Raw genomic sequence first — 23,410 nt, 5'->3', positions numbered from 1 at the left:
GAGTGAAGTCAGCCCTGGAAGCGGTTCAAGGAGGGGAATGAGCTCCCGGATGGCTGCAGGAAGGAAGGAGGGAAGGGGGAGCCAGCCCCACACCCACACAAACACCATCAGTGGGGTTTTTTTTTTTTTATTCAACCCGAGTTGCCATGTGAACAGACCCAAAATACAAAAAAACAACACCAAAAAAAACCAACGAGGGAAGGAAAGGAAAGGAGAGAAAGCCAAGAGTTTAGAAAAAATAAATTGATGGAATACAATGATGAGGGACTGAGGAGGCACCTTCTGCCACCACGGGGTGCTGGGGGGACAGGGGAACCTGGCCCTGCTCCGGGGTGGGAGCCATCCAGAGCCCGGGACCCTGGTCCCTGCCGCGGGGCTGGCCCGCCCAGTCCTCTCCTCTGGGATCCAGCCTGGAGCCAGCTGGGATGGTGCTAATCCGAGCCTGAGGCAGAGTCCTCTGAGCTGGGGGGTGGGCTGGCAGCTCCCTCCTCCTCCGAGTCCTGCAGGCAGGGGACAGAGAGGTCAGCAGGGGACAATGAAGGCAGTGCAGCATCCCCCACTACAGCGGGGACAGGGTGATTGTGGTAACTTGTGGACACACCAAGGGATGTCCCCAAGGACATGAAGTACCAGAAGGACCCAGCCTCTCCAGCAGAAACCAGCAGGATGTTCCCCGAGGAAGAGGCACTGGGGTCCTCCCAGAGTTGTTCCCTAGGGAAGAGGGACCAGGACCTGCCCCAGTTGTGACCCCACCTCCTTCTTGCTCTCTGCAGAGGAGCTCTCATCGCTGGACACGAACTCCTTGCTCTTGAAGCTGTCACTCATGCCCTTAGCGGGGGACTTGGAGGATGAGGACTTGGAGGTGGCGCCTTTCTTGTCCCCTTTCCCCTTCACCTGCTTCTCCTGCTTCTTCTTCTTCTTCTTCGACCTCTCCCTGCACAGGGTTGGGTGAGCAGAGGGGAGAGGAGCCACGTTACCCATCTGGCCCTGGGAACAGCCTGATTTTGGGGGGCCAAGCCCTGCCAGCCCCTTGGCAGCACACTCACCCCCTGTGGCTGTCGGCCTTGCTGCCCACACTGTATTCCTTCATGGCCTTCTCGTAGTCCCGCCTGGCATCTTCCGCCTTCCGATCCCACTCCTGCAGCCAGAGCACAGGGTCAGCGAGGCCACCCCTCCTCCTCCACCATCCTCCAGCACCCACCTGCACCCCACCCTGCTCCCACTCCTGATCACCCAGCTCACCAGCCCGAGGATGTCCCCACCCCTTCCCAACTCCCCATCTGGGCAACTCTCAGCTCCCAGGAGCAAGGAAGCATAGCCAGCCTCTCCTCCTGTACCAGGCCCAGCTCTACCCTCACCTCCTTCTTCTCCTTGGACATGGCCTTCCAGAGCTCCCCAGCCTTCTTGGACAGATCGGTGATGCTGATGCCAGGGTGGTCCGACTTGATCTTCTCCCGGCTGGCATTCAGCCAGAGCATGTAGGCCGACATCGGGCGCTTGGGAGCATTGGGGTCCTTCCCCTTCTTGCTCTGGGAGGTGAAGAACACCCATGGAAGCCCAATGCACCCCTCACCCTACACCTCGGGACCGGGCTCTGCTCGCCTCTGCACCCCCAGCAATCCAGCTGGGGAGTGGGGCTAAAGGGTCACAGCCGGGGGTCAGGCTGCTGGAGAACAGCCAAACAACAACCAGGATAGGCTGGGCATGGCAACAACGTGCCCTTGGGAGAGGCTCAGCCTGGACCCAGCTGGATGCAGCAACACCAGGTCAGACACCAGCTCTGGCCAGGGCACTGGTGAGTGCTGCAGAGGCTGAGGTCAGGCAGCTGAGGCTGTGACCTGCCTCACCCCACTCCAGGAGCTGGTCCTGCTCCCACAGGAGCTGGTCCTGCTCCCACAGGAGCCCCTCACCTCAGGCTGTTTCTTGCGGGGCTTGCGGTCCTTGACGATCTTGGCCTTCTTGGCTGGTTTCTTGTCGTCCCGGTCGCTGTCGCCATCACCGCTGGACGAACTGGCCGAGGCGTTGCTGTCGAACCTGTGCGGGGGCACCAAGCTCAGAGCTGCCCCCAGACACCAGAGCCCTGAGGCTTCCCGGGCTGGAGCTGCCCTGCTCCCGTTAACAGCCCTCGGGGGAGTGGCCTTCCACGAACACGGCTCATTGTGTTCTGCTTCCTGGACATTCGGAGCTCTTGAGGCGCTAGGGCTCAGCTTCACAACTCTCACCCATCCTCATCCCAGCCTGGGGCTTTAACCCTCCTCCCAACTGTTCTCTTTCCCAAAAAATGCAGCCAAGCCCCCCCCTGGAGCCCTTCCAGAACTTTCTCCCACTGCCTGATGCCATTACAATGAAGTGAGCCCAGAACAGCCCCAGCTGCCCAACACTCCCAAACCCAGGGCTGTACATTCCCAAATCCAGGTGATCCCAGTCATGCTGTGAGCATCTCTCAGTGCTCACACAGCCCTAGAACAGCACCTTCCCATGGGGCTTTTGGATAAAGCCCTGCCTGGCCTCTACTCACTCTTCAGCCACATCATCATCCTCTTCTCCAGGGTTGAAGGATGAGTCTGGAGGAGAAAGTGAGGGCTCAGTGTTACAGATCATCATGGGGAGCAGGAGCTGGAGCACCATGGCAGTACCTCACAGCCCCAGCCCTTACCTGTCTCCTCCCCTGAGCCATCACTGCTGTCATTGGCATTCTCCTCCCGGATCTTGCCCTCCTCTTTCATCCTCTCCAAGTAGGCATCGTGCTGGTCCTCATCAGAGTCAGCATATTCATCATAGCTCTGCTTCATTCCCTGCAGAAGGCAGGATGAGAGCTGCTCCCTGTGCTCCCCTCTAGAACGCAGCCCTGGGTGAGCACAGCCCTGGGCATGCACAGGCCAGGGCACAGACACAGCCATGTCCCCTCCTTCCCCCCTCAGGGCCCCGGAGAGAGAGGGGCAGAGCAGTTATGGGGGTTAAGGGCGCCCCTGCACACCACACTGGGGTTACTGGGTTAGTCAGAGACCACCACAGCCATGCACAGGAAACCTGCACCAGGAGGAGGAGGAGGAGAAAGAGGAAGGGATATCGCACGGACCTTTTTCCTCTACAAGGGCAAGGAGAGAAAAGAGAGGTGAATAAAGGAAGGAAAAGCAGCTGAATTCTGGGAGAGGGCAGCACCAGTGGGCACAAGCCCAGCTCTGTGTGCTGATACCTCCTTCAGGCCCCGGTTCTTGATGTTCAGCTTCTTGGCATTGACAAAGTCGAAGAGCTTCCCGTACTCCTCCCTGTGGGAGAGGGCACAGTCGGGCTGGGGGTGCCAGGCAGCCCTGGTGGGCACAGCCAGGCTGGCCCCACAGCCCACACCCACCTCTCGATGCTGCTGAAGGTGTACTGGGTGCCCTGCTTGGTCTCGATCTCGAAGTCGAAGGAGCGGGTGGTGGTGGTGCCACGGGCGAAGTTGACGAAGGAGATCTCGTCGAAGCGGATGTGCACGGGGGGCTTGTGTACGTAGATGAAGCCCCTCTCCAGGGGGTACAGCAGCCCTGAGCTGGCCTTGTAGGAGCAGGTGATGCACTGGGCTCCAGAGTGTCTGCAGGACAAACAGTGCTATTCATGGGGACAAACATCCTCCCCATGCCCAGCCCTGGCAGACAGGCCCTGCTCCCCAGCATGAATCACACACAGAGCCCCTTCCTCCAGCCATGGGAACAAGGTGGAAAGAGAAGGACTGGCCAAGCAGCTGCTCACCCCTGGAAGTTTCCAGGCACGGTGATCTTGCGGTTCACCAGTGCCTTCATCACCCGGCTGACCATCTCGTAGAGGGACCCTGACATGTTCTTGGTGAGCCGCCCCTCAAAGCGCTTCTCCACCTCCTCCCTGTGTGGAGGGAAGGAGGGCAGAGGTGAGAACATGGTCTGGGGTGTAAGGAGCTCCCTCAGGATCCAGGGAGGGCAGCGTGGCATAGGGGAGCTCACTCATTCATGTTGAGGGTCAGGGAGATGTCCTCATCCTTAGAGAAGAGCAGGATCAGGAAGTGGTATCGGGTCTGGCCTTGCTTTATCGGGGGGTCCAGGCTGATCTGGAAAGAGAAGAGGAGGTGAAGACACTAAACCCCCCGCAGAGGACCCCAGTGCCCTTCCAGGGGAGGGCTGAGCCACTCCCACTCACCACGAAGAACATCTGGCGCTGGTCCTTGTGCGGGAGCAGGAAGAGGCGCAGCACGGTGGTATAGGGGATCTTGTAGTCGAAGGTCTTGCCGTGCAGGTGCAGGAAGGTGGGGTAGATGCGGATGTCGTAGCGCCCGCGCGGCGTCAGGCACTGCAGCTCCCGGAAGATGCAGATGGCATCTCCAGTGGCCTGGATCACATCCGCCTTGGACAGCACGTTCTGGGCGAAGGCCTGCCAGGGGAGCGGTCACAAAGGGTCCCTCGCCGCCAGCACCCGCCCTCCTGCCGGCCCCACACACCTCCACAGGGTCCACGCCGTCCTCCTGGGTAGGGGGCACGTAGAACCGGACCTCCATGAGGGAGACCTCGGCATCATCGTTCTGGTGGAACTCCAGCGTCACCTCGTTCTTGCCCGTGGTGCACTGGGACACGTTGCTGAGCGGGATCTCGAACACCGGCTGCTCCCCGATGTCAAAGGACAGCAGCTGCCCTGTGGGGACACCACAGCCAGCTCAGAGCTGTGCCCCACAAATCCCATCTCCAGCTACAGTCTCGCTCCTCCCCCAAAATCCAGCAGTGCCTCTGCTCTCATCACTGCATTCCCACCCTCCAAAATCCCCAGGCTTTCTCCCTTCCGGCTGCATCACTGGAAATTGACGCTGATCAGAAACAGACCAAAAGGAACTATCTGAGCCCATGTATCCTGGTCCCTGAGCTGGAGGCATATCCACCAGCTCCCCTGGCTCTCTGAAAATGGCACACATGTGCAGATTCCACATCAAGCACAGCCCCCTGGGATTCAGGGCCCTCCGGCTCTCCTGAGATGGCAAATGTCCCCACTGTCCCTGAGGACTAGAAAGCAGCTGCTCCTAAGGGAATGGCTGTGGCAGCAGAACAGCCACACTGGTGGGAACATCCCACCCCACAGCCTCAGGCTACCACTGGAACTCACCTCCAAACCTCACTGTGCCCCAGTTCCAGCCCTTCACACACAGATCCTTCTCCGCAAGCTCCAGGCAATAGTGGGCCTTGAAGAAATCTGAGAGCTTGTCAAACTCCTGGGTGGGGCAAGAGGGAGGCAACACCATCAGGAACCAGCAGTGCCCAGAGCCCCGGGTGACACACAGCCCCTGGGCATGGAGATGCAGGGGGCAGAGCTGCTCTGGGGCTGGCAGGGAGCACAGCCGGATCTGGGACAGGGCCAAGGCAGCGGGAGCAGGGACTCACCGACTCCCGGAACCCGTCATACTTGTAGACGTGGCCGTTCTTGGTGAGCAGCTTGAGGCCGTGCCCCAGCGCCACGCGCCGCCACACGCCCTCGGCCAGCTCTGAGGCCTGGATGTTGTCCACCTTCCCTGTCTTGCTGTTCTTGAAGATGACGCCCTGCCGGCTCAGCCGCAGCCGCCCATCATTCTGTGGGACAGCTGGGCATGAGGGGACTCGGCCCCATGGAGGAACCACGGCTCCGTTGAGTGCTCCAGCCACCCACACCACCAACCCCCCTCCAACCAGCCACAGCTTCATCCTCCTCACCGCACAGCATTCGCTCCCCCCATGCACACCCCAACGCTGGAAGTGCCCCTGGGGCCATCCCCATGTCCCCTCGCTTACCATGGACCCCTTCACCTCCTGGTAGATCTCGTTGAACTCCAGCGTGTCGGCCATGGCGGCTGCGGGGTGTGGGAGGGGACGGGGACGATCTCAGGGGGGTTCAGCAGCCTCCCCAGCCCGGCATGCCCGGGGCAGCGGCACAGGAGTCACGCACGGCAGCTGTGGGAGGACATCGGGTGAGCCGGGCTGGCGACGGGCTCCTGGCGCTCCCCAGCGCCCCCAAAACCAAACCTCGCCCCTCAGGCTGCCCCCGCCCCCCGGACGCTGCCTCTGACTCACTGACGGGGACGACCCCCGGCCACCTCGCCCCTTCCCCAGCTGTGCCGTGGCCCCAGGGCCGCCCCTTCCTGCAGCCCTCGGCCCCCGCTGTGTCATCGCACCTCTCGACTCCCCCCACCCCTGCCCTTCCCCTCCCTGATGCGGCCTCTCCGCACCCCAAACCACCCACCGCACCCCCAAACTCCTTCCGAGCCCGAGCTCCCAAGCGCCCCCCGGGCCTCCCCCCAACCCGGGGCCTGCCTACCCGCCCCGAGCCCACTTCCATCTCAGGCCCGTTCCCCCATCCCAGCCCGGCCTGCCCTGACTGCAGGCTCTCCCCGGGAGACCCAGACACTCCCCCCTCCCCCCCTTCCCCGGTAAGCCCGCCGACCCCCCCGCACCGCTGCCGCCGCTGCCGCTTTTCCCGCCTGCGCAGCGCGAACCGCGCGGAGCCGCCGCCGCCGGAAGTCGCTCGGACTTCCGCCATGGCGCCGGTCCGCGCTGGCCCCCCCTGGTGGTTGGGCGGGCCCCGTGCAGCGCTCTCCGCCGCACCGGGGGCGGGCCGGCAGCGCGCCGGAGGCCCCGCCCACCAAGTGGCCGGGGCGGGGTCAGAGAAGCCGGGACTCCGCCCCCCACCCGCCGCTCTGCCCCGCCCAGAACCATAGAGAGAAGGGGGAGAGACCCCATTGGCCAGCACGGGGCGAGCCCCGTGACGTCACCTCGTGTGGGGGCACCCCCCTCCCCCCCCACCCCACCAAAGCCGGGGCGCCCCAAAGTGTTGGAACCGGACAATGGGACGGCCCAGAGCGGGGCACCCCCGAAACCGCACGCACGGGGCTCCCCCACCGTGCTCCGCGGCAGAGGTGTCCCCCCAAACCAGGCATCCCCAGTCTGGGGCGCACCCCCCACGTGCATCCCAATGTGGGACTCCCCGGTGCTCGAATGGGTCCCCCCTTTGGGGCTCGCCCCCATAGGGACCCCGGGGAAGGACCCTGCCTGCACCCCTCCATCCCCCCAGGAATGGGGGGCGATCCCTCCGTCCCCCCGGGCCATGCCCCCGCCCCCGGCCCCCGCCCTGCCCCCGCCTCCGCCCGCCCGCCCGCACCGCCCCCGCTGCCCGCACCCCTGCGGGTGCTGCCCACACCCTCCGGTACCCGCACGCTGCCCGTGCCCCTGCCGGTACCCCTGCCTGCACCCGCTCCCGCCCTGCCCTGCCCTGCCCTGCCCTGCCCGCATCCCCGCTCACTGTCCGCACCCCTGCCCTGCCCTGCACTGCCCGCATCCCCCTCGGTTCCCGCAGCCCTGCCCGCAGCCCCGCCTTGCCCTGCCCGCAGCCCCGTCTCCGGCCGCCCCCGCGCTGCCCATGTCCCTCCCGCGCTCCCGCACCCGCTGGGTGACTGACTTCTTCTCCTACGAGACCACCAAGTCGGTGGTGGTGAAGAGCTGGGTGGTGGGCGTCGTCAACCGCGGCGTCCAGCTCCTCATCCTCGCCTACTTCGTCGGGTGAGCCTCCCCGGCAGCCGCCGGGACAATCCCCGGGCACCTCCGGGACAGCCCGCGCCGGGACATCCCCCGGGGCACAGCCCCGAACCCTTCCCGGCACCGCGACAGCGCGGTGACAGCCACTTCCTGCTGCAGGTGACACCCGGGGGTGACGGCGTGTGGCATGGGGTCACAGCGAGGGGACACCAGGCGGTGGTGCGGGGTCGGGGGGTGGCCAGGCCGGGAGCAGAGGAGGGACGGGAGAGCGGGTGACAATGTGTCAGTGCCGGGAGTTCAGGTGTGCCGGCGCAGGTGACACGATGGGGACAGCCAGGAGAGTGTGCCGGTTGACAAGGCGGGACAGAGGATGTCGGTACGGGTGACACAAGGGGGACAGCCAGAGAGCGTGCCGGTGCGGGTGACAGGAGGGTGGCAGCGCAGGTGACATGATGAGGACAGCAAGATGTCGTTTCGGGTGACACAAAGGGGACAGCCAGGAGAGCATCTCGGGTGGATGACGGGAAGGGACAGCGTGGGTGACAGCGAGGGGCAGAGAAGCCGCTCGGCCCCAGGGGACGACAGAAGGGGATGAGCCGCGCTCGGGTCCCTGTCCTCGAGTGCTCCCGGGGGTGACAGCAGCCACCGGCGGGGGGATGACAAGCGGCAGTCGGGGATCGGCAGCCGCTGGCGCTGGCAGCTCCGGGGTCCGGGGATCACGGGCAGGTCCGGGGGAGGGTGCCAGGGGGTTCCGGTGGTGTCCGGGGGTGGCTGTCCCCAGCGTCACCCGCGGTGCTGTCCCAGCTGGGTGTTCCTCCATGAGAAAGCGTACCAGGTGCGGGACACCGCCATCGAGTCCTCCGTGGTCACCAAGGTGAAGGGCGTGGGGCGCTACGCGGGGCAGGTGATGGACACGGCCGACTACGTCACGCCCCCCCAGGTGAGCACCGGGGACCGGAGGGGTCGCTGAGGGTCGCGGGGCCACCCCCGCCTCAGTTCCGGACGGGTCGTGTGACAGCGACGTCCCGCAGGGCACCTCAGTGTTCGTGGTGGTCACCAAGCAGATCCGGACCGAGGACCAGGCGCAGGGCGTGTGCCCGGAGGTGCGGGGGGGCAGGGGGCGCTCGGGGGGACCCCTCGATGAGCCCCCCGTCCGCTGACCCCCGCCCCGCAGAGCGAAGCCGCGTTCCACTGCTCGGCGGACCGGGACTGCCGGGAGCTGAGCCCGGGCACGAGCAACGGTGAGGGACCCGCTGGGAACGGGGGCTCAGGGGACCGCGGGGAGCCACCACGGGAGGGAGTGAGGGACCCTCGGTGGGCTCGGGGGAGTGGGGGGCCCGGGGCTCTGGTGCGAGAGCTGGAGGTCTGGGGCAGCCGGGGGTCAGGGTCCCAGGGGTGCCAAAGGGGGCCCGGGGATCCCCGGGGTGCTGACAGGGATCTGGGGTCTCAGGGGCGCTCCCGAGGGTACTGACAGGGGTCCGGGAATCCCCAGAGTGCTGACGGGGATCTGGGGTCTCAGGGGTACTCCCAGGGGTACTGGCAGTGGTCCGAGGGTGCCAGGGGTGCTGACGGGGATCTGGGGTCTCAGGGATGCTCCCGAGGGTACTGACAAGGGTCCGGAAATCCCCGGGGTGCTGACAGAGATCTGGGGTCTCAGGGGTGCTCCCGAGGGTACTGATAGGGGTATGGAGATCCCAGGGGTGCTGATGGGGGTCTCGGGTCTCAGGGGTGCTCTCAGGGGTACTGGCAGTGGTCTGGGGGTCCCAGGGGTGCTGGCAGAGTTCAGGGGCCGAGGTGCCAGGTCTGCTGACAGGGTTGGGGGTCCCAGGGCTGCTGACAGGGCGCTGTGTCCCCTACAACGCGACCCTGCGCACCTGCGAGATCCAGGGCTGGTGCCCACCCGAGGTGGACACTGTTGACGTGTAAGTGGGGCCGGGGGGACACAGGGAGGAGCAGGGAACATGCCCCCTGCCATGTCCTCAGTGTCACCCCCCTTCCTCCAGCCCCGTCATGCTGGAAGCTGAGAACTTCACCCTCCTCATCAAGAACAGCATCCGCTTCCCGCTCTTTGGCTTTGAGAAGTGAGTGGCACAAGCCACGGGGGGACACGAGGGGACATGAGGACAGGGCATGGGGTAACACAGGGACATGGGGACAGGGGACATAGGCACAGGATGGTGGGGGGATACTGTGATGGGGGTCCATGAACCCCAGACTGCTGCCTGATGGCACATCCCTCTGTGTCCCCCGTGTCCCCCTGTGTCCCCAGGACCAACCTGCCACCCCCTGGCAGTGGGGTGGAGCTGGGCCGGTGTCGCTTCCACCCACAGCTGCAGCCCCTGTGCCCCATCCTGCGCCTGGGGGACGTGGCACGTCTGGCTGGGCAGGACTTCCCTGCGCTGGCTGCCACCGTGAGCGGGGACACAGGGGACACGGGAGGCACGGGGGGACAATGGCGTGGGTGTGGGGACACAGGGGTACAAGTGCGTGGGATGGAAGGACATAGGGACATGGGACTTGGGGACACAGAAATATGGGATGTGGGACATGGGGCATGGGATGGGAGGGATATGGGGTGGTGGGACATGGAAGATGGGGACATGGGCTTGCATAACATGGGGACACGGGATGCAGGGATGAGAGATGTTGGGAACAGGACATGGGGATACAGGAACAAGAGACAGAGTGATGATGTGGGGCTTGACACAGGGGCATGGATGGGGTTTGGGATGTGTGACATGGGGACCATGGGGTGTACAGACATGGAGATTCGACACATGGGGGGCAGGGGGATGTGGAGCTTGGGGAGATGTGAATGTGGGATGTGGGTTCATAGGACGTGGAGCACAGGGCCATGGGATGCAGGACTGTGAAATTGTGGGGACTTGGCACCATGGGGCCAGGGTCCATGGTGCTGATGCAGGGCTGGGGCAGGGGGGGGTGCTGGGGATCAAGATCGGGTGGGTGTGTGACCTGGACCGGGCCTGGGAGCGCTGCCTGCCCCGCTACTCCTTCACCCGCCTGGACAGCCTGGCCCGGACCCCTGCCCCTGGATACAACTTCAGGTATGGCCAGGACACGCACGGCACAGGGGTGTGCACTGCATGGCATGGCTCCTGTCCCCATGTCCCCGTGTCACTGTGTCACCACAGGCACGCCAGGTACTACCGCTGGCCTGACGGCTCCGAGCGCCGCACCCTCATCAAGGCCTTTGGGATCCGCTTCGATGTCCTGGTGTATGGCAGCGTACGTGTGGGGCCGGGGATTCGTGGGGTCACAGGGGGGTCGGGGACTCCGGCCAACAAGGGCTGTGCTCCCCCAGGCCGGGAAGTTCGGCATCGTCCCCACCCTCATCAACACGGTGGCTGCTTTCACCTCCATTGGCGTGGTGAGTTGGGGATGTCCTCAGCCCCGGAGTGGTGACACCTCCCAGTGCACAAGGCGGAAATGCCATGGCCACGGGGCATGGGGACACAGCACAGATGCAGGGTGACAGCGGCCTGGCTCTGTGGGGAGGGGTACAGGGGTGCTCCACAGCGCGGGGCCCCCCACCCCAATGCTACCACCCCCAGGGCACGGTGCTGTGCGACATCATCCTGCTCAACTTCCTCAAGGGCGCTGAGCACTACAAGGCCCGCAAGTTCGAGGAGGTCAGACATGGGGCCGGGGTACCCTGGGGATGGGGACACCTCTGGGGGGCTCGATCGGCCCCCCCTGGCTGCAGTGACTCACCCAGTGCCTCTGTCCCCTGTCCCACAGGTGTCAGAGGCCGGCGTGCCCGCCACCCCCTCAGCGTGTCCCCCCGGGGCGCTGGGGACCTGCTCCCGGGACAAGCAATCCACCGACTCGGGCACCTTCTCCCTCGGCCTCTAGCCCCGGGGGCCATGGGGCAGCCCCGCCTGCCCACCACGCTGTGGGGCAGCCCACGGCCTGGGGAGGGGCTCGCTGAGACCCCCGTCGGGCTCCTATTGCCCACCCAGTCCCCAGTGCTCCCCCTGTGAGCCCCATCAGCATCTGACTGTCCCCAGTGCCCACCCCGGATATATCCCAGTGTCCCCAGTGTCCATACGAGGTGCCCCAGCCCTGTCCCTTGTCCCCAGGGTGCCCCTCCCGCCGCACCTCCCTGTCCTTGCCACCCCATGCTCCCCCAATAAACCCGTGGCTCGCAGCACCCACCCGTGTCCAGCCTTGGGGGGGGGCGCGGGATGGTTTTTGGGGGACCGATGGGCAGGGTTGGGGTGCGGGAGCAGAGGGAAGAGGGGTGAGGGTGCTGTCCCTGGGACGGGGCACACCGCGGGGGCAGCTGCCAACAGGAGGAGCGCCGTGCCCGCAGCGCAGCCCGTGGCAGGGAAGGGGGCTCAGAGGGACAGGAGCTGTGCCCTAGCGCTGTCACTTCCTCGGTCGGATGTGAGTAACTCTTGGATTCGGAGGAAGCTCCAGGATGGTTCCTCGTGCAGGGCCAAGCGCTGCCCTTCCTGCTCGGGATGGGGTGAGGGGGATGAGCTCTGGCTCCTCATCCCGCCCCGTGGGGGCTCCCACCCCAATCCCCCTGCAGAGCCAGTGGGGAGAGACGCCGTGAGCCTGGCTTGCTCCCCGTGGAGCCGCTGGTGCCAAGTCCTGGGGTTCATTCCTGGGAATGCCAAACGAGCGTCCCGAACCCCTCGCTGGTGCCCAGGGCGGCCCCCGCCCCGCAGGGAGAGCGGCTCCTGCCCTCCCCCCGCTGCAGATAGCGGGGCTCCTTATCAGCCCCATGGATTCCTTATCAGCCCAGCCCTGGCCACCCACCCACCACCCGTGGCCACCACAAACCCAGCCTGGGGGGCTCCATCCCCGGCGCCGAGACCAAGGGACCCCCTGGGTGGCACCGAGGGCGAGGCACCCCAGCTTCCAGGACAGCGAGGGGGTGACCGGGACACTTAACCCGCAGCTTTTGGAAAGGAAAGAGACTGGAAACGGATTGGTGTGCGGCGGCTGGAAATGGATACTTGTGCCGTGCTCCATCCAATTAGGACACAGATAGCTGGGAGTGTTATTAATAGTAATTAATAGAACTGCTCATTAGCGGTCCTGCTCATTAACGGGGCTCCGGCCAGGGCGGGAGCGGCCCGGGGAGCCTCGCTGCGATCCCGGGGGGCTCATTAGCAGTGCCGGTGTTTCCCCGTTGATGTTGCTAATTAGCGGAAAGGCTCGAGCCGTGTCTGCGCTGGGAACTGCGGGGTTCCGGCCCTTCTTCATTCCAGCTTGGGATTTGAACCGGAACTGGGCACCCTCGCGGTTCTGCCACCACTTTCAGCAGTTTCTGCCTTTCATACCTCTCTCCCCGCATGCCGGCTGTCCCGGCACTGAGATACGGGATCGCTCCTTATCTCCAGCCTGGTTTTCTCTCCCGGCTGATGCTGCAGCTCTGGGTGTCTGGTTTAGTGCCCCCACCCCCGGGGTCCCCTAACTTGCACCCCCATTTACCGACCCCTTTCCCCCCCTACACCACTCTGCCTCATTTTGGAGGCTCCTGTGAGCTCTCCCCCCTTATTTCAGCCACTGAATTCCCCCCACAACCCCTCCTTCACACCTCTTTGCTGGTAGAAGGGCCCCACTGAGCCGGTGGGGGGTCCCGGGGGCTCTGTGCCCCCCCACCAACCTCCATCCCTGCACTGGGGTGTTAAACCTGCCCCTTCCCACAGCCCCTCCCGTGCTTAATCCCCCCTTATAGCCCCATCCCAGGCCTCGGCTCAGCCCCCCCCGTGTGTCCCGGGGGATTTGGGGCTCTTCAGGCATCACTCTGCTAAGTGCCGCTCGTCTTCTTCGGTTCTTTTCCCCAGTGCTGGAACTATGAGAGTTCAGTCCCAGTGGGACAATCCCAGACCACCTCGGGGGGCTTCCCTCCTCCCCCCAATGCTTATTTGTGGGGTGGGGGGGAGTTTGTTCCCTCTTGGCTCAGCGTTGCCGCTCCACGAGCAAGCGGAGCTGGGGACACACCGAGAACTCCGGTGGCAGCCGGTCCTGCGGCAGCTGCTGCCCTAAAATGGTCATTTTACAGCGTGGGGGGTCCCAGAACCCCCTCCCCGCCCAGGATTTTTGGTAAATGCATAAATCTCCTCGGCACGTTGTGCTCAAAGTGGAGCCCCGGCTGTGGGGGACCCCCCGGAGCCACCGCTGTGCACACAGTGAGGCAAACCTGGCAGCAAAACGGGGAATCCCAAGTGCCAAATGCAAAATGCCAAATGCAAAATGCCAAATGCAAAATGCCAAATGCACACCCCCCCCCACCGCAGTGCCACTCCCTCCAATGTGACACCAACCCCCAGAGCGACCCCCCCGCCGCCCCGATGTGACACCGCCCGTGCGAAATGCAGCCCCGATGTGTGACACCCCCGGCGCTGAATGCGGCACCCCGAGGTGAAACCTCAAATGCTGGCCCGAGCCCCCCGTTCCTGAGCTCCCCAGAGCCGGACCCCAGCCCCGAACGCCGCCGTGGTGGGCGACCAAACCCCGCGGGCGTGGCGAGGCCGGGGTTATCTCGGGGGTCGGCGCGTTGACACGCGGGTGAGAGCTCGGTAAAACCCCCCGGGCAGGAGCCAGATGGAGGTGGGGGGAGCTGTGAAGTTTCCCACGGGGGCTCCCCCCGGCCCTGCCTCCTGCCCTGTCCTGCCCGTCCCCTCCAGGAGGAGGGCGGGGAGGAGGAGGAAGGGGAGGTAACGCGGTGGGATTCGCTCCGGGGCCGCAGGAGCGGGTGAGCCCGGGATGAGCTGAGCGGAGCGGAGCCCAGCGCCGGGATGGAGGAGACGACGGACGCCTACAACTACGGCTTCGACAACGATACGGACTGCGAGTACGCGGAGTGGGGCCCCTCGCTGGCCCTGCTGCCCACCATCTACCTGCTGGTCTTCCTGCTGGGCACCACCGGCAACGGGCTCGTCCTCTGGACCGTCTTCAAGGGCGGCCGCGACCGCCGGCGCTCGGCCGACACCTTCATCGCCAACCTGGCCGTGGCCGACCTCACCTTCGTGGTCACCCTGCCCCTGTGGGCCGCCTACGCCTGGCTGGGCTACCACTGGCCCTTCGGCACGGCCGCCTGCAAGGTCAGCAGCTACCTGGTGTTCGTCAACATGTACGCCAGCGTCTTCTGCCTCACCGGCCTCAGCTTCGACCGCTACCTGGCCATCGTGCGGCCGCTGGCCACGGCCAAGCTGCGCTCGCGGGTCAGCGGGCTGGTGGCCACGGTGGCTCTGTGGCTGCTGGCTGCCCTGCTGGCCCTGCCCGCCCTGGTGCTGCGGCGGGCGGCCGCCCTCGGCGGGGACACCAAGATCACCTGCTACATGGACTACGGGGACCTGGCGGCGCAGGGGACGGAGGGCGCCTGGGAGGTGGGGCTGGGGCTCTCCTCCACCGCCCTGGGCTTCGTGGCCCCGTTCGCCGTGATGCTGACCTGCTACTTCTTCATCGCCCGCACCGTGGCCACTCACTTCCGCCGGGAGCGGGCCGAGGGGCCCCGCAAGCGCAAGCGGCTGCTCACCATCATCACGGTGCTGGTGGCCGCCTTCGGGGGCTGCTGGCTGCCCTTCCACCTGGTCAAGACCCTCTACGTGCTGATGGACCTGGAGGTGCTGCCCTGGTCCTGCGCCCTCCACACCTTCCTCAACAACCTCCATCCCTACTGCACGGGCATCGCCTACATCAACAGCTGCCTCAACCCCTTCCTCTACGCCTTCTTCGACCCCCGCTTCCGCCACGCCTGCGCCGCCCTCCTCTGCTGCCGGACCCCCGGCCCCGGCCCCGAGCGCTCCGCCAGCTACTCCTCGGGGCACAGCCACCCCCCCGGCGGCAAGGGGGGCCCCGGCCCGGGGGGCAAGCTGGACCCCGCCACCCAGGAGACGCTCTTCCGCTCCTGAGCCCCTCCCCGACCGCCCCCGGCGCCCCCCGAGCTGGTCTACTCGGGGGGAACACCCCCCTCCGCCTCGCCCCAAAGCCTGGCTTGCTTTGGGGATGCCCCGCTGGAAAGCCCTGCTCGCGGGAAGGGGAAACTGAGGCACAGCCGGGGAGGAGCCCCTGGGGGGCTCAGGAGGGGGCGGCTCCCCCGGCACCCCCAAGGCTTTGTGTTTTGTGACAAATAAATGAATTTTGGTTAAAAAAGGAGCAGGGTGTGCGCAGTTCCCTCGGGGGGCTGGGGGGGATGTGGTGGAAGGGAGGATGGAGGGGTGGGGGTGTGGAGGATGGAGGGTGTCCATGAGCGAGGGCTCAGTGCATGTGGGGGTGTGTGTGCACTACGGGCCGTCTCTGCCTGGAATGGATTCTCCCGGTCTCTTCCTCAGCAACACTTTGGGAAATGCAGGAAAACCTCCATCCCAACCCTTCGGGGCATTGCAGCACCGGGGTGGGGGTGTTTGACCCCGTGGGGTGAGCACCTGCCTGCCCCAGCCCCCCAGCCGTGATTGTATCAGGCGGCAGCACTGAAATCCCAAATCCCATTTTGGGGCTTTTTTTCCTTATCTGAGGCTGGGACGAGCCCCGGGTGACTCAACTGGGTGTGCAAACGGGACCTGGTGCTGTGAAACACCCAAACCTGAGGGATGGGGACATGGGACCCCCTGGGTGCAGATGGGGATGCTCAGGGTATGAGGTGGGACACAGGACCCTCTGGGTGTTGATGGGAGGTTTGGGCAGTGGGCAGGACCCCGGCTCACCCCAAGCAGGATTTGGATGAGCCAGCAAATGGCTCCTGTCCCATTTCCCCCCTCCCAGCCCCCGCTGTTTCCTGAGGCTCTGCTCGAAATAAATCTTCCCCCTATTTGCTATTTACATCCTTCATTTATCGGTGATGAACTATGCTATCTCCTCAGCCTTTGTTCTCTCTTGGAAAGGATGCTGGGTTCCTTGGGATGCTTCCCGTCAGGGGAGCTGCCTCCGCCTTCCTGCCGGCCCCCACCGTGTTTGGGAGCCACCGCCCGGGGTCTCCCCGTGTGGGGACAGTCCTTTGTCCAGAGAGGGGGAACAGAGGGGGTGGCCACGGGGATGGGGACTGCACAACCCCCAAGCTGGAGGGGTGGGAGCCTCCTTAAGGATTTTGGGGAGTTTCCAGATGGATCTGGTTTGGTCTAAGGGCTGAGGGAGCTTGAGGAGTGGGAATGTAGCATCCAGGGACACGTCCAAAAGTGTGTTTACATTCCAGTGCCATCCAGGCTCCCTCAGCCTGGAGAGACCCCTGGATATCTCTCATCCATCTGTCAATCCAGCTGTACATCCATCAGTCCAACAGTTCCCTCCTCCATCCATCCATCCATCCATCCATCCATCCATCCATCCATCCATCCATCCATCCATCCATCCGTGGGCTAATGGTTTTGGGGTTACAGGGGCATTGCTGGGTTGATGGTTGGACTTGATCATAAAGGTCTTCCAACCTTTGTGATTCTACGATTTTTCCCTTGTCTCCCTCCCTTTGCCCATCCCTCCATCCCACCCTCCTCCTTTCCCTCCATGCCTCCATCACCCCCAAACACCCCAGTCCTGTGGGGGTGTCAGCTTTGCTGCCTCCCCCCGTCCGGCTCAGCCGCCGGGCGCGGAAATGGCCGCAGGCGCCCGGCCAGCGGAGACGGAGCTGCCGACTTTCTATCCGCGTCTTGGAGATTTCCCTTTCCCTTCCAGGAGGGAAATGTTTGGTTGAGGAGTCTCTGGGGAGAAATGCAGGGACACTACAGAAAATAACAAGGCCGGAGCTGGGGGTGAGGGGCAGCAGGGCCGGACCACCCGTCGGAAGAAGATAAGGAAGGTGTTGCCTTCCTGAGAGTGCCTGGGGAAGATGAGGAGGGAAGATAGAGGGGGACAGCAGGCACGGGGGGATGGGGAGCATCCTTGGAAAGGATGGCTGGGGAGTGGGGGGTGGCTGTGATCCTCAGGGAGCCCTCAAACCCCACAATGCCATGCCTCGGGGACGCTGCAGGGCCGGGGGGCATGGCCAGGTTTCCCCAAACCGTGGTTGTGGGAATGTGACGCTGGGAAAACAGAATATTCTGCACACGGAGTAAAAGTGGGCTCCGGGGAGGATGGATGCACCAGGGGTAGGAAGTGGGGTAAGGATGGGGACAGGTCCCCTCCCAACACCACAGCTCTCCCCCCACTGCGCTTTTCCAAGCTGCCAAACGGGATGTTCATCCCCCCGACCTCCCCCCACCTCGCATCCCGCCCGGGGGTGCCGAAATAATCTGGTGGTGCTAAGGATGTCCCCGGGCGTCCCCTTTGAAGTGACCTCCGTGTTTACAGCCCGGCTCGGGCTCCTTCACACCTCCCGCCCCAAAGCAAACGGAGGGGGGGGACCGCGTGGGTGGGGGGGCTGCAGCTCCCGTTTGTGCCGGGAAAATTCGGATTTGCCAAAGCCGCGGGAAAGCTTTGGCACCATACCCAGGGCTCAGAAACTTTTGTCACTGTGGGGTGGGAACGGTGGCTGCCGGGGGTGGCATTTCGGGTGGGTCCCTGCCTCGGTGTGTCCCCACCGGTCCAACCCCCCCTCCCCCCGCAATATGAGGAGACCCCCGAAGGTCTGGTGGGCCCCGTGTGACCCTGCAGGATTGAGGAGGGGACAGAGAGGGAGGACAGAGAGAGGAAAAGGAGTGGAAAAGTTGGGGGGCCGGTTTTGGTGGGTGGGGGAGGTTTGGGGTGGGAGGTGGGATTGTATTATGTGGATGGATGGATGGATGGATGGATGGATGGATGGATGGATGGATGGATGGATGGATGGATGGAAGGAAGGGAACGATGGGCGCATGGAAAGAGGGATGGCAGGGCAATGCCCAGGGTTGGGGGGCGCCCCGGGCTGGGCGCTGGCAGCCACTGACGGCCGCTGCCCCCACCGCTCCCGCGGGGCCGGACGCGGCACAGCTGCTGCCCGACCTCTGGGCTCCGGCCAGGCGGGACGGGGGCCGCGTCCCCCCGCCCGCCTGCCCGCCCGCCCCGAGGGGGTCCCGGGGAGGGGGGGACGCGGAGGTGACCCGGCGGCCACAGCTGGGCCCCGCCGGGGCCGGGAGATGCTGCCGGAGCAATAACAGGAAGCGCTGGAGGGAAGAGCGCGGCTGATGCCTTCTGCAGGCTGCGGGACGCTGCCTGTGCCCGCTGCACGCAGCCGGGTGTCTGCCACACACATGTCCCTGTCACACACACACAGTGTCCCCTCACACGCACGTCCCTGTCACACACGCGTGTCCCCCCGCCACACGCGTGTCCCGGCCCCGGCTGCGCTGACACTCTTTATTGTCGAGGTTTGGCGCTGAAAAAGTGCCCCGTGGTACAAAACCCGCGGTTACAAAACGTACAAAGAGCGGGGTCGGGGGAGAAGAGAGAAAAAGGAAAGGAAAAGAAAGGAAAAAGGGAAAGAAAAGGGAAAGAAAAGAAAAGAAAAGGAAAGAAAAGAAAAGAAAAAAGAAAAAGAAAGAAAAGAAAAGAAAAGAAAAGAAAAGAAAAGAAAAGAAAAGAAAAGAAAAGAAAAGAAAAGAAAAGAAAAGAAAAGAAAAGAAAAGAAAAGTCTAAGATAGAAGACAAGAGGAGGAAAGGAAAGGAAAGGAAAGGAAAGGAAAGGAAAGGAAAGGAAAGGAAAGGAAAGGAAAGGAAAGGAAAGGAAAGGAAAGGAAAGGGATAGAGAAACAAGAAAATCAAAAGACAAGGAGAAACAAAAGAGAAGGAAAATGGAACATAAATATAAATACAAAAAGAAAAGGATGAGGTGAGGCAGAGGAAGGAGCTGGTGGGATGCAGGTGGATGCTCCATGCCCATGTGGCTGGTCCAGGGGTGCAGGAGTTGTGGGGGGTGCAGGGGGTGTGGAGCAGGGGGGTTCTTGGACTCACTGAAAGGAAAATAATAAAACCCCAGACAAAATAGAGAAGGCAGAGGCCAAGTTCCCTTTCCTGGGGGCAGTGCTGAGGCTGGGGTGCAGCAGGAGCCCTTTTGGGGTGGGCTGGGGTTAAACCAAACCCCCCTCCCCATGCACTCAGCCTCCATGGGGGACAGAAGAAGGGACAAAGCAGCCCTCAGGTGACCCCAGCCCCTCCCCTCACTGATGTGCTCCCACAGTGACAGGGTGACACAGACACCAGGGACAGGTGACACAGGCACTGGGGACATGGCTGTCCCGGCTGGACAGAGGGTCGTTGGCTTTCTGCTTTTTGCTTTTTTTTTTCTTGTTTTGCCCTTTTTTAGAGCTCCTTCCACCTCCCAAACCTCCCCCAGGGTGGGCAACGCTGGTGCCCGGGTCGGCCCCGAAGAGGAGGCAGATGTCATCTCTGGGAGATGCAGTCCCTGGAAGGTGCCATCCTTGGGAGGTCCCATCCCCTGGAGATGTCAGAGCCCATCCCACTGCCAGGCTTGGTGGTCCCGGTGCTGTTCCAGCACATCCTGATGTCACCAGCAAGGTGCAGGCATGCCCTGGAACGGTGGTGATGAGCTGGGTGTCAGCAACGCTTCCTGGCCCCTGGATTTTTGGGGAGGCTGGAGAGTATGTGCAGGATTTGGGGGGGCTCCAGCGGTGCTGTTTTGGGGCAGAAAGCAAGGATTTCCTCGATGCCCCCAGGAGAGTGGCCGTGGTTCCCAAGACACACACACTTTGTCCTCTCTCTCTCCCAGGCAGAGGTGGGGGGGTTCCCAGGGGATTCCCAAATCGCTGCCTCAACCAGTCCTGGGCAGTGGGAACAGCACAGGAGGGGGTCCAAGCTCACGGTGATGGGAGGGTGCAAAAACTCCCCACTTTGGGGCAAAAGGAAGCAGGGCTGTCCCCTGGTGTCCCCGGCGTCTCGAGGGCCACCCCGGCACGGGGGGCGGCAGGAGGGGACGCGGACAAGGCACAGTCTGGTGTCCCCGCGGGGGCGGCCGGGCCGGGGGGTGGCCGGGGCGGGGGTCAATCGGCGGTGGTGGCAGCGGCGGTCCCTAAACGTCCTCGTCCTCACTGGCCTTGCTCCAGCGGTGGCAGCAGTTGGCCGTGATGCCCAGCAGGAAGTTGGTGGCCACCGAGGCGATGGAGACGACGAAGCCGACGAAGGCGATGAAGAGATAGTCGTCGAGGGTCAGAGTCAGGTGGCAGGCCTGGAAGCTCTCCTCCGTCAGCGACAGCAGTGGGGCCCCCGCCACCTCGGGGGGAGCCCAGCACTCCGCCTGCTGTGAATCTGCAGGACCGAAGGATGGAGATGGCGTCAGCCCGGCCGCCGGCCCCCGTGTGGGACGGGGCGCGGGGGTCCCGGCAGCACCTACCCGAGGAGCAGCGCTGGATGCGGCCCCTCAGCCACTTAAGGAGCGGCTCCATGGCGCAGCCGCAGAGCCAGGGGTTGCCCCCCAGGCGCAGCCCCACGAGGCCGGGCAGCCCCTCCAGGGCGTCGAGGCTGAGGGCGGCCAGGCCGCCGTAGCTGAGGTCCAGCTCCCGCAGCTGGGCTAGGCCGCGGAAGGCCTGCGGGTGGACGCGGCGCAGCCCCGGGTTGTGGCTGAGGTCGAGGCGCAGCAGCGCGCTGGCCTCGCGGAACATGTCCGCGGGCACCAGGCTGAAGTTGTTGTAGCTCAGGTCCAGGTGCGCCAGGCGCCGGGCGCCGCGGAACAGCCCGGCCGGCAGCGCCGCCAGCGAGTTGTTGCGCAGGTCGAGGGCGCGCAGCTGCCCGTAGCAGCCCAGGTAGCCCGGCGGGATGCTGGCGATGCGGTTGTGGGCCAGGCTCAGGTTGCCGGTGTCCAGCGGCAGCTCGGGGGGCACGGAGAAGAGCCGCTGCCCGCTGCAGTCCACCGCCTGCCCGCGGCAGCTGCACAGCACCGGGCAGCCCGCGCCCGCCGCCGCCACCGCCGCCGCCGCCGCCAGCAGCCAGGGGCCCAGCAGCATGGCCTCGTGGCCGCGGCCCTCACGGGGCGCCGGGGGCCATCCCGCCCGCCCGCTCACGCCGAGGGCTGCCGGCGGCCGGCCGCGGGGCCGGGCTGGCGGCGGTCACGGCGACGTTCCCGGCATCCCGGCGGCATCCGGGGGGCAACGCCAACCCCTCCGGGGGCACCGGCGGGGCCGGCGTCGGGCCGTCACCAGCCGCCTGCGAGGAAGAGCAGAGGGGGGAAGCCGTGCCGGCCGCACGCCCCGCCGGGGGGGCCGCCGCTGCTGCAGCCCAGCGTGGCCTCTGGGGCACCCACAGCCTCCCCGTGCCCCCCGGGCCAGGGTCACTCCTCCAAGCATCCCCCCGGGATTCCAGGCAGAAGAGGCCCCTCCAGACCTGCTGACCTTGGCCAACCCATCTTGGCTGGTGGTGGGCAGAGCAGAGGTGCTGCTCCACGGCCCCCCGCCACCCCCCGCCAGTCCCCCGCCACCACGAGCTGAGCTCGGTGCCAGGGACATCCTCCCCGCCTCTCTCCCGGGGGAAGATCCCCATTCCCAGCACCCACCGGGGTCCCCCCAGGCCTGCCCTCGCCCCCCACCACCTGACCGTGTCTGCTCCATCCTCCCTCGCCCGCACCCCCAGCTCCATCCTCTCCCACCGGCCCACCTTACCCCGGTCACTCCCATTCCCACAGCGCCCCGACCCCTCCGGTGAGGCCGGGCTGCCCCGGGGTACTCACTGGCCAGGGAGGGAGCAGGGCCTGGCTCCCTGCGGTGATGTGGGGGTCCGGAGGGGCGATGTGGAGGGCTCCAGATGGGGATGGTGGGGTCTCCGGTGGCCGGCCACACCCCGGAGGCCGCCAAGTCGGGAGCTGGGCTTCGGCAGCGGCGGCCAAGGCTGCTGCGAGCCCGGCGATGGGAGCAGGTCTTTCCCCACCTCCTTCCTCCCCTCCTCCTCCTCGTCCTCCCTTGTCTCTCTCTTTCTCTGTCTCTTTTTTTTTTTCCTCTTTTTTTCCTTAGGGCCAGATACTGACGTGTCGGTGTCTCTTAGCAACTGCCTCCACATCTCTGAGCAACAGGAGAGCGGGATGCGGAGCCGCCGAGCCGGGGAGACAGCGGCGGGCGGAGGTGCCCCCGCCTCAGGGACCCCCTGCCCAGGCCGGGGGACCCGCACCCGCACGGCCCAGGCACCCCGCAGGGATGGAGCAGGAAGAGGGCTCCATCCTGCTCCCCTGCCCCGATCCCCAGCCCTCCCACTCTCTCCCAGCCCCGGGAAGCATCCTCGTGGGATGGGGTGAATCAGGGGTTCCCAGGCACTGAAAACAGAAACAGATGACGTGGCGGCAGAGGGGAGAAACAAGGCAGCCGGGATCTAAGGGGAGCTCTAGGATCCAAAGGGACTGCTGGAATTCAAGGGGCACTGTCACCCTTCTGTGCTCCTGCTGTGCTCACAGCCCTGGAAAATGCCTCAGGTTGACGTGGATTATTTTGCTTCATGCAAGCTTAAGCATTCCCTTCTCCGTTTGGAGGGACACAGTGGGGTCAGCCACCTGCCCCCTCCCACCTGAGAACAGCCCTTTGGGATCACAGGGATGCCCACGGTTTGCTCCTGGAATGGTGCAACACCATGGCTCCAGCATTTCTAGGAAGGAGGCACTTCCACATCCAGCCCGCCCACATCTAGGGGATCCCTGCTTGATTCTCTCTTGCTGATTTCATGGAGCTGCTCCTTTTTCCAGCTGGCACTGGAACCCGATGCTGTTGCTGGGGGGCCTTTTGCTCCCCACATCCCATGGGATGGATCCTCCCTGGTGTGGAGCTGGCAGACAGACGGCACAGCCGCCTCTCCTGGGGTGGCATTAACCAGCACTGCTCCCAGCTCCCTGCAAGCTCCTGGGAGCTCCTGGAGTGTGAGGCCTGGGCTCCCAGCGGGCTCCAGGAGCCGAGCAGAGCCAGCGGCAGCACAGACACCTCATTAGCGCTCAGCCCGGAGCCTGGCAGCGCATCCCTGCCAGCAGCTGTTGGCGCCGAGGGTTTTTTCCACTCCCCCACTGTTCCGGGCTCCACTGGCACCAAAGAAACTGGGAAATGGTC

General features: G+C 64.7%; 4 protein-coding genes across 5 annotated transcripts; 2 read left to right on the top strand and 2 right to left on the bottom strand.

The window, feature by feature from the left end:
* Positions 1-222: 222 nt before the first annotated feature.
* On the bottom strand, positions 223-6,569 carry SSRP1 (structure specific recognition protein 1). The gene is made up of 17 exons (XM_054634659.2): positions 6,422-6,569; positions 5,763-5,921; positions 5,379-5,564; positions 5,104-5,209; positions 4,451-4,641; positions 4,153-4,383; positions 3,960-4,063; positions 3,733-3,861; positions 3,353-3,574; positions 3,197-3,269; positions 2,657-2,795; positions 2,519-2,564; positions 1,911-2,034; positions 1,359-1,529; positions 1,047-1,138; positions 754-934; positions 223-500 (listed from the first exon to the last, which is right to left on the bottom strand). Exons 2-17 carry the CDS (start codon positions 5,814-5,816, stop codon positions 432-434), a joined length of 2,118 nt encoding a protein of 705 aa, XP_054490634.1. The 5' UTR covers positions 5,817-5,921; positions 6,422-6,569; the 3' UTR covers positions 223-431.
* Positions 6,570-6,781: 212 nt separating this feature from the next.
* On the top strand, positions 6,782-11,649 carry P2RX3 (purinergic receptor P2X 3). 2 transcript variants are annotated; one of them, XM_077179396.1, is made up of 12 exons: positions 6,782-7,523; positions 8,304-8,439; positions 8,564-8,602; positions 8,674-8,740; positions 9,328-9,421; positions 9,503-9,580; positions 9,769-9,910; positions 10,434-10,564; positions 10,652-10,745; positions 10,822-10,887; positions 11,072-11,149; positions 11,259-11,649. In XM_077179396.1, the coding sequence occupies exons 1-12, from the start codon at positions 6,940-6,942 to the stop codon at positions 11,370-11,372; spliced, it is 1,623 nt and encodes a 540-aa protein (XP_077035511.1). In that variant the 5' UTR covers positions 6,782-6,939; the 3' UTR covers positions 11,373-11,649. The 2 variants fall into 2 exon arrangements, with proteins under 2 accessions (XP_077035511.1, XP_054491455.2); XM_054635480.2 differs by having other exon boundaries at positions 8,531-8,602.
* Positions 11,650-14,272: 2,623 nt separating this feature from the next.
* On the top strand, positions 14,273-15,388 carry APLNR (apelin receptor). Its single transcript, XM_054635668.2, has one exon. The coding sequence runs from the start codon at positions 14,273-14,275 to the stop codon at positions 15,386-15,388; it is 1,116 nt and encodes a 371-aa protein (XP_054491643.1).
* A 4,215-nt stretch (positions 15,389-19,603) lies between these two features.
* LRRC55 (leucine rich repeat containing 55) lies at positions 19,604-22,510 on the bottom strand. The gene is made up of 3 exons (XM_054635788.2): positions 22,057-22,510; positions 20,728-21,536; positions 19,604-20,642 (listed from the first exon to the last, which is right to left on the bottom strand). The coding sequence occupies exons 2-3, from the start codon at positions 21,335-21,337 to the stop codon at positions 20,407-20,409; spliced, it is 846 nt and encodes a 281-aa protein (XP_054491763.1). The 5' UTR covers positions 21,338-21,536; positions 22,057-22,510; the 3' UTR covers positions 19,604-20,406.
* Positions 22,511-23,410: the final 900 nt, after the last annotated feature.

This window comes from Agelaius phoeniceus, chromosome 6 (assembly GCF_051311805.1).
Source record: "Agelaius phoeniceus isolate bAgePho1 chromosome 6, bAgePho1.hap1, whole genome shotgun sequence".
NCBI classification, from domain to species: Eukaryota; Metazoa; Chordata; class Aves; order Passeriformes; family Icteridae; genus Agelaius; species Agelaius phoeniceus.
The sequence above is the reverse complement of the archived record's forward strand: the minus strand, read 5'-3'. Positions and strand labels throughout refer to the sequence as shown.